Source organism: Gracilinanus agilis, chromosome 1 (genome assembly GCF_016433145.1).
Source record: "Gracilinanus agilis isolate LMUSP501 chromosome 1, AgileGrace, whole genome shotgun sequence".
In the NCBI taxonomy this organism is placed as follows: Eukaryota; Metazoa; Chordata; class Mammalia; order Didelphimorphia; family Didelphidae; genus Gracilinanus; species Gracilinanus agilis.
Window position 1 is genome coordinate 543,172,863 of NC_058130.1, and position 10,046 is coordinate 543,182,908.

At 35.3% G+C, this 10,046-nt stretch overlaps 1 protein-coding gene across 1 annotated transcript in view; it reads right to left on the reverse strand.

Moving 5' to 3' along the window:
- Positions 1–10,046, reverse strand: part of MIB1 (MIB E3 ubiquitin protein ligase 1) — a 161,694-nt gene that overhangs the window by 127,816 nt on the left and 23,832 nt on the right. Inside the window, exon 2 of the mRNA XM_044666619.1 lies at positions 797–968. Within this exon, the coding sequence (XP_044522554.1) occupies positions 797–968 (172 nt within the window). The remainder of the gene's footprint in view (positions 1–796; positions 969–10,046) is intronic.

The following is a 10,046-nucleotide window of genomic DNA, read 5'->3' on the forward strand; positions in this document are numbered from 1 at the left end:
TGTTAAGATTAAAAATGATAAAGACTGATATAATGAGAGAAATTAGTAGTTTAATTAAAGCCATAGCCATGTTGGTAAAATATATATATATGACCTTGCCTATCTTTTAATTTTACCGCCGGAGCCCATCTTGTTCCTCTGGTACGCCAGCCAGCCATTCTGCAAAACCCAGAAAGAGACTTTCTCTAGGCCCTCCTCCGAATTTTAATTTCCCCAAACGTGAGGAAGCTGGATGTCCCCACGCCTTAAACCAGAAACCGGAAACCCATAGGGATCACGGGAAATGTAGTCTCAAAGTCCCCACGTGTCCATAGGGAGTCTGCTAGACATTTCCAAATAGCACTTCCCTGAATTCAAAACAAACATTGCCAGCAAACTTAGTACAAGTAAACAATATATTAGGGCAGCTAAAAGCTAATGAAATTATAGGTTTGATTAAAAACAATTACAGTGTTCAAGATTAGAGATTAGATAATTAGAGCTGTCCAAATATGGAATGGCCCATTTTGGATATGGGTAGTAGGTTCTCTCTCACTTAGTCTATTAGCAAAGGTTGGATAACAATTTGTCAGGTATATAAGAAAATCTTAGTTGAGTTATCATTTGGACCTAGATGACCTCTGACGCGCTTAATGATTTTCTCTCTTCTACTTCTGACAAACCTTGTTCAAAATTATGCTAGAAATTGTTATTAAGAGTCATAGCTCATGGTTTTTCTGATCTCATTTACAGTATGACTGAATAAATTTTCAATATACAAGAACTTGCATTTGTATAATTAAGATTTACTCCTTACCTTTCACTTCCTGGTGTGGTAATTCTGTAAAAACGATGTCTTAAGTGATGTTTGTCTCCATGATAACAGACTGTGCACAAGTCATAATTTGTACACTCAGCACATTTCCATCGGATACCAATAATTGGCTGTTGTCGACAAGTATCACACATGGTTCCATCATGTTTGATACCTATTTTTAAAAAGACATACATTTTCTAAAGTTTTGCAATATATTTTAATTACTTGATAAAAGCTAATGAAAATTAGTAAAACAAAAGTTATTTAAAGAACTTCTAAAAGATACAGGGAAATAGTCTCTTTAAAGCTTTAAGTTAAGGGGATAATAAATTTCCATTAGTTTAAATAATACAAATAACAATGTTGTTTTCCTTTTCAACTTTTCAACTCACTAATTAAAAGGAGATGCTACTCTTGATCACTTTTTTCATTTAGAGGAATTAAGGAAGACAAAAAAACCACAATTTAATAAATACCACAATTTTTTGTATTTCTACATTTAAATTCTGGGAACCTCTCATAATTTCAACTGGTCTTCATCTATGACAAATGATAAATCAAAGCAAGGAAAATTTTTCTTTTCGTCATAGAAATAAAAATATGTAGCATTCCTCCCAGGTCTGTTTTCTCCAGAAAATAGGGGAAAAAAAACTGTAGTACATTCAAGTGGCCAGGAAGAGATAGGAGGTAAAATTACATTTGAAATAACTATAGAATGCATAAAAGATACTTGGGAGTCTACCTTCCAAGATATATATAGAAATTAAATGAATACAAGTAAAAAAAAACACTACAGAAATACAAACCTAAATAAATGAAGAAATATTAATTTTCTTAAATTTCAAAAAGAACAGATCTCAACAGCCAAACTTGACTTAGAAAACCACAAAGGAATATTATCTATATTATATTGCATTTTTATCCAGGTAAAATTTTCCCGGTTTTTTTAAATCTTAACTTTAGCCCTAGGATCAATATTGTGTTTTGGTTCTAAGGCAGAAGAGTGGTAAGGGCTAGCAAGATAATGGGGGTCAAGTGACTTGCCTAGGATCACACAGCTGGGAAGTGTCTGAGGGCAAATTTGAACCCAGGACTTCCTGTCTCTAAGCCTGGCTCTCAATCCACTGAGCCACCCAGTTGCCCTTTCCCAATTACATTTTAATCTGGTTCATTTCCTACCCACAGGCTACCAGTTTGATACCACTGATCAAAACAATTTGATACTAGTAAAAAAAATATTCAGAGGGTCAATCAGTGGAACATATTAGACAAACAATATAAACATGCAAATGAACACAATAGCACAGCAGTCAAGGACACCATTTACTGGGATAATCACTCACTATTAGACAGAAATCACTATGAGAAATGGAAAGTAGTCTGGTAGATGGTAGTCAAGAAACCAACATTTTACAAACACAAAGAATGATATGAAAGGGAAAAAGTACCTTTCAGATCTATGGATAAAAGAAGAGTTCATCAACAAACAAGGGGAAAAAAAAGACCACATAAGATAAAATAGGCAATTTTGATTCCATAAAATTAAAAATTTATGTTACAAACAAAACCAATGCAATTAAAATTGAAAGGGAAGTTGTTAACTAAGAAAACCTTAGCAGCAAATTCTCTAATAAGAACTCAATAGAAAAATGGTAGAAGAATATCAATGGGCAGTTTTGAAAGGAAGAAACTCAAGCTATCAATAGCTAAATAGAATCAATAACCAAATAGAAAAATGACCCTTATCACTAATAATTAAATCAGGTGATAAAGCTGACAAAAAAGGAAAACGGCATATACAGCAGAAGCCTGGGGAAAGAGACACACTAATGCATTATTGGTAGACCTATGATTGATTTAGCCATTCTAAAAAGCAATTTTAACTATGTCCCATCCAATCCCTGCCCCAATCACTAAAATGTGTATTTATCCTTCCATCCAATGATACTATGCAGGTTTATACCCCAAGAGATCAAAGAAAGAAGGTAAGGATCCACACAAACTCATGCATAAATATACTGAGAACCCCCAAAGTAGTATGTTTTTCAGTTGTGTCCAACTTTTTGTGGTCCCATTTGGGGTTTTCTTAGCAAAGATACTGGAATGATTTGTTATTTCCTTTTCCAGATCATTTGACAGATGAAGAAACTGAGGCAAAGTGACTTGCCCAGGGTCACAGGGCTAGCTAGAAAGTGCCTGATACCAGACCTGAACTCAAGAAGTTAAGTCTTGCTAACTCTGGGCCCAACACTCTATCCACTGTGCTACCTAGTTGAGCTGAGAATAATATATGATATTATAAAATTAAAAAACAACTTTGAAAGATAATGAAAATTCTAACCAATTAAATGACCCACTACAATTTAGTACGGCAGATGATGAAGGATGATACTCATTTGATGAACTCAAGAAGAATAAAACTTTTCTTTACACAGCCAAAGTAAGAATTTGTTTTGATTATGTAGACGTTTTGTTATTTTCTTTAAAAAGGAGAGGGGAACTGGGGGTGGGGGATGACAGGAAGAGAAGAAAAGAAGGAAGGTGAAAGGGGCACAGGGAAGAGAGGAAGAAGTCACTGAGGCCTCTTTTTTTCCCTTCTAATTCACAAAAAAGAATGGAAAGAAGACCAAAAAGAACCAACAAGTAGGAGAGCTTTGAAGACCACAGGTTAAATTTATTGTAGTTTTTTTTAAAAAGCAAGATATACATGATAGCTATCTACAGTTTCATAGAGAATCCTCTTTTCTGTTCTACTATGTAGATGCAAATACTCATTTTATTTTGTTTAAGTTCAAAATAAATATAAATGATTTAAAAAGAATAACAAACATTTGTTCATCTTTTTAAGATTTACAAAGCTCTATTCTCAAAACAACTCCTTAGCTGTGCAATCCTATACAGGTAGCAAGAGCTCATTCTGAGCCAGTTATAAAGTATCATACAGCACTGCTCTGCAATTTTTCTATGACGTTCATCATACCTTGTTACAGAAAAAAACACTAGACTTGGCTCTAGACTAAGTAGTAGAATATAGTAATAAGCTTTTAGTTTCCAGCTCTGCCAGTTACTATGTAACCTTAGGCAGATAAGTTGACCTCTCTGTGTCTCAGTTCCTTTAGTCGTATATAAACTGGGTACTCTACCCTATGATGTTGCATTATCACATAAGAGTACATAAGAAGAACTTTGTACTTAGTATTATTACTAGCATGCCAAAAATTTGACATTTTTAAACCTGGTCATAACTATACTTGGGTCTCTCTCTGTATTGAGCAGATAAAAAGTTAAATGACTTAATAAGCTGCTGCACTATTATAAAGCAAAAAATTCTAAGCTGATTATGAATGTTTCTGAACTGGTCAATGAAAAGTCTAGGACAGCATAACCAAAAATCACTTATTGAGAAACCTTCATTCAAAAGTGTTTTCCATAATCATCTATTTGAATATTTTGGGCTCCATGGCGTTTTTTCTTCTAGTCCAAACAAAAGGATGATAAAATTTATGAACTCATAATCAATGCCAAAGTTTCCTTTAAAAACAGCAATTTTTTAAAAAACGCACAAATGGCAAAAATCTCCCATAATTCATGGTTTCAAAGTATACTTGAAGAAAGCAATATATATACACACAATCACATCCCAAACCACTTTGGTTCCCACGCTCAGATGCCAACAAAGCTACTCAACAGCTGTGAAACTGACTAAAGAGTAAACAAAGCAACCCATTCAGCTATCATAATCAGCACTACAGAATATAAAACAAGAATACAATTAATTTGTTCTAAAAGAAAATCTGCCCATATGATGGCATTATAAAACACAGTATTTGGGAAAGAATGGTTTAAATATTTTCATTATTTTTTTCTTCTTCACCTTATCACATCCTTCAATTTTATTCCTATTTACTGTCATTCAGTCCCAACCACCATCCTCTGTGACCCTCAGAAACTTATAAATTTTATTATTCATATTAGTTGACTGCATTCCTTCCTTTTGACCAAAATTATAAACTCTTCTCCTTTCCAAAGCTTCCTATAGATGCTATAATCCCTGGATGATCTTTGTGTTCTTTTTCTTTTTGTTGAGTTTTATGACCACATCTGCCATCCGGTTTTCACTGATAAATGTACTACCTATGACAATAGCTTTTGACTCCTCCTATTACTACTCAAATCACCATCTGTTCCATGTTTTTGATATATTAATCTAAGTTAAAAAGTAATTCAGAGAATCTACACAATGAAAGTCTGAATAAAAATTTCACAAGATTTGTAATATATGCTAAAGAGACAACAAGCAATAAATTCATAAAAAGAAAGTAATTTTTGGAAAAAAATGTAAAAAGGTAGATCCTAGGAAAAAATGGATGGTTGGGAATAGGAGACAGATTTCTGCCTCCAGGAACTAGAGAACTGTGTAATATTGTTATCCAATCTTTCAGTGATCTCAACATATGTTACCATCTCAAAAGTTATTCATTTAATTTTGTCAACTGATCCCAAGTAAAGATTCAAATCATTAAAGGAATAATTTATGTATCTTTCTTAACTAAGGGTGTTTCTTTTTAAATTCTGTGTGCACTACGACTAAAGGATTATTTAACTTTTTCAAATGGTTTTGAAGTTAACTAAAATAATAAGGGCAAGACCTTTGTGACCTGTCAGCTAGTTAATACATTCCACATTATTACTCTTGAAATATTAAAAAATTGGTGGATATCGAGATTTTTCCTCAGCTTAGATCAAATATGTTGCTAATTATATGTTAGGGGAGTTTCATGCTAACAATCATGTTCTTCTCAAAGCTGTACACATTTAAAAATGGTGTCAAAAATAAAATTTTCTAATTAAAAAAGAAATGTGAGGTACCATTTGTTTTTATTATCTTTTTTTAAAAGAACGTTTCAGAAGAGGGAAGTAGAGTTAAAAAAACATACCTTTTTTTGAGGTAATGTTAGTACTCCAGACTTTTAAAATAGTTACTACTCTGCCTCACCCCTAAATCTCTTTATTTACACCTTAATTTACAGTCCAAGTCACCCTGCTCTCTGATCACTCTTATTTTGTTTCATTTCCTTCACTTTGCAATCTCACCCCACAGTTAGTAAGTTCAGCTATACTCTGCTCTCTCATTTCAAATCACTTAATCAGTTCCTACCTCTTTATCTCAAGACTTATTACTTGCCAAATCTCAAACCTTAGTGGGCTTTAACCACCTGTCTCTCCTTCCCTCTCACTCTCAGCTGCTAAAGAAATCTACATAACCCCATGCTTAAGTGTGTCAACTACAGATTTATTACATGATTTTATGTGGACTCTCACTGGTGCAGAGCAATCCATTCAATTCGCTCAAGTTGACTCTCCTATTCTCCTCAAGGCAGCTAAGCTATTGCAAACATTTTTTCTTTGTCAGAACATCAACTACTGCCCTCCAATTTTCTTGGCTTCCCTCAAGACTCTGCTCAAAACCCACTTTCTGCAGAAGTTTCTAGAAACACTCCACTCATCCACCCCCCACTTTCATACAAACACTTCTAGTATTTCCCCATACAAACACTTCTAGTATTTCCCCTCTGGAACTATCTTCCATTTACATTGTATATCGTTCCTGTGTATATAATTGGCTGAATGTTGCCTCTCCCATTAAGGCATTAGCTTGTGGGCAAAGACAATGTTTTAGCCACCTGCTTGAACTCTCTACTTCTAGTTTCTTCTCTTCAAATCCATCTTCGACACAGGTAACAAAAAAAATTCTTTCTAAAACACAGTAATCATGTCACTTCTTGCTCAAGGATCTTTCACAGCAATACAAATCTGTACTCCTCACGGCTTAGTATTTTAAAGCCCTTCAACGCCTGATGCTCCAAATTTCTAACTATCTGGCATTAATACCCTTCATACATACTCCTTACACATTCAGCTAAACTATCAGTCTTGCTATTCTCAAACCTGACATTTCATCTTATTAATGTGCCTATGCACAAGGATGTCACTAGGCTTAGAACATACTCCTTTCCTATATCCACCTCTTACAATCTTTAGCTTCCTTCAAGCTGAGGTGCCACCTCCAAAGAGAAGCCTTTCCTGATTCACCAAGCTCAGTGGTTCCCAAACTTTTTTGGCCTACCGCCTCCTTTCCAGAAAATATATTACTTAGTGCCCCTTGTCACATACTATCACCACCCCCTTACAGTTATTCACCGCCCCCAAATGCACCTGTGGCCATCACCACTCCACTGGATCACTGCAGCACCCACCAGGGGGTGGTGGCACCCACTTTGGGAATCACTGATCCTAGTTGTTAGGGCTCTTTGCTCCTAAAATTATCCTTATATACTGAACTGAGCAATATATCCTTCCAGTAGAAGGTAAGCTTCTCCAAGGAAAGGACTATTCATCTTTTATATCAATAGATCTGAAGCCTGGAATTTTAACCGATAAATAAAATGAAGCTATTTCTCCAAGTATATCATTTATTAATAGGGGCATGTAATCTATTAATAAAGGACAAGTAAATCACCCACATGCCTCTGTTCAGAAAGTCATTCAGTGATGTCTGACTGTCTTAGCAGTCCCACATAGAAAATATTTTAATGAGGAAGTAGGCTTAGATGTCAACTCTTACCTTTTATGGCATCTACAGCTTTAATATAGCTAGGCTGAAGAGCCCCTCTCTGGCAATTAAGAAATGGCATTTTGGTTTTGGATAAACAGAGTAGGAGTCCAGGCCCAAGTAAATGCCTTAAGGACTAGGATTACTGTACCCTTGAGCAACTGTCTGACCTTCAGAAGCTGGAATTTGATGGAATAAATGGATTCATACAATCTTAACATTAATTTTCCTCAATCTGAAATCTTGCACATAGGAATAGAGACTGGATCTGTGATTTTACCAGTATAGAGAAATCTCATAAAGCAACTCTCTACTAGTGAAGGTAGCACCTTTTCTGTAATCTATATTCAAAGAGTTTTTAAAACATGAAAGGTTAAGTGAATTACTTATGGTTACAAAGGCCCTATGTGTCCTATATGGGACTTGAAGCCAGGTCCTCTTGGCTTCATTACATCACATGGCACTGCATGGTAGATGCTCAATTAAAAGCTTGCTGAATTGAGTTCTTATTTTAAAAATAAGACAATGTTGACTCCTTAATAAAATACAAATATTCTTTAAACTGAAAAGTATTAGAATTAATTATCACTCTAATAGGCTATTTTGACTTGATGAGGTGGAAGTAAATGTTTGTAACATTTAATTATAAGTTAAGATTTCATATAAAGTATTAAAATGAAATTTGTCAATTAAAAATGCAAACCATGTCTGCAAAATTATTATTTGTACTAGTATTATTGCTAACTCATAAAGCAACCTGACAATAAACCAACAAGCACTTATTAACTTACTGTGTACCAAGGCACTGGGTTAACCACCAGGGTTGCAAAGAAAAAGCAAAAACAGTTTCTACTTTTGAAAAGTTTGCAGTCTAAAAAAGTGAGATGACATGTCTATATGATACAAAGTAAATATAAAGTAGCCAAGGAGGGGAAGGCACCAATAGCCAGAGGAACCTGAAAAGGTCTCTTGCAAAAAATAGAATTTGAACTGTCCTAGAAGGCAGGGATTCTAAGAGAAAAGTTAGGAGAAAAAACATGGGGGGAGGGCCAGTACAAAGGCAAAATGAAGGGAAATAGAGGAAAATGGCGCATTGTGTAGAAGGAACAAGAAATGGAACAAGATGTGAAGAGTTTTATAAGATTGTATTTGATCCTAAAGGTAAGAATTCACAGAATGGACTCAAGAAGACATAGGCTCAAATTCAAAAACATCTTTCATTTCCTCCTGTTTTATTACCACTAGTTAAGTTCTATTCTAAGACATGGAAGATTTGTAATCTGCATCAATGGAAGAAAACAATACAGATGAAATCATGGATCACTGAAATAATAAAAGTATTATAATGACTAAACGTTAGTAATGGACCCTCCCCCCCACAAAAAAAAAAATCCTCACAGCACTTGCCTCTGAGTCTCGACCAACCACTAGACAAAATGGTTGATAAGTTACTTTAACTAGTCAATCACTATGCTTTTGGTAAAAGAGGTTTAAAAAAAAAATCACAGCTCTGACTTACTTCTCAAATCACCTAATCTCCTTTGTTTTATGTTTTAAAAAAAAAAGAAAAAGGAAAGTCAGAGAGATTGTGACTTGACTGATCTCACAGTCAGTCTATCCTGGATGGAGACCACAAACTTATTGCCTCCAGGGTCAATATTCTTTGTGCTTCAAGTTACCTCCAACTGCCTCATGTGGGGAGTAGCGTGGGTATGTATGTTTTAAATCTTTAGAGATGAGGTATAGCTTTCTATCCCATAAGACTTCCTTCCTTCTTCCACCCCTCTACCCCCCCACCCACCCAGTCTAATCTTAAAAGCTCAAGGCACCCTGACAGCTTTCCCTAATTCCTCTGGCAGGATTATAAACTTTCCTTTAGGTGAAAGGAAAACAAAATAAAGGGAAATATTGCAAAGCGGAAAAGTTAAGAATGATCTGTTTTTTTAACTTGGTCTAAAAAGTTACTTCCCTCACCAGTTTTATACTTAATAATAATAATAATAATAATAATAATAATAATAATAAACATAGGTTACCAGCAGAGATTGCTCCTAATTGGGGCTGAATATAAGAAGAGATAAGGGGGGAAAAAAAGGAGAAAAATGCCATTTCTTCAAAGTGACACTGCTGGAGACACTCAACAAAGGCTTTATGCAAAAGTCAAGGGATCTTCACCAAATACAAATAGGTATTGTAATAAGGGGGTAATGTAGCTGTAACTACTGTAGCTGGTGATTTGAAACTGCCAAGGATGTGTAGCCTGGGCTGTGATGCCCAGTCAGTCTCCCTGCTATCTTTAGGTTCCTTTAAGGTGGAGAGTGAGGAGCCCCTCCCTGTTTAAGTGAAAGCAGTACTCAACAGGAAGTGAAGCTCACACACTTCCTGAACAAAATGGATGCTTGCCCACTACTTCCTTTGGAGTCAAGTGGTTGCTATTCTCCCCTCTCCTCAGCCCCTTAGCCCAGGATGATGTTATAAATAACTACAGAAGCTCACAGTTTCAGGATAAGGGTTTATTTAAACACAGAAGGGAAAACTGTGAAAAGAGGATTTAGAGTCTGGAGAAGCTGTTGCTAAGGGTGACTGGCCAGTGTTGGCAATGGACCTAGAAGGTAAGATCAGGCTGAGGGAACCAGC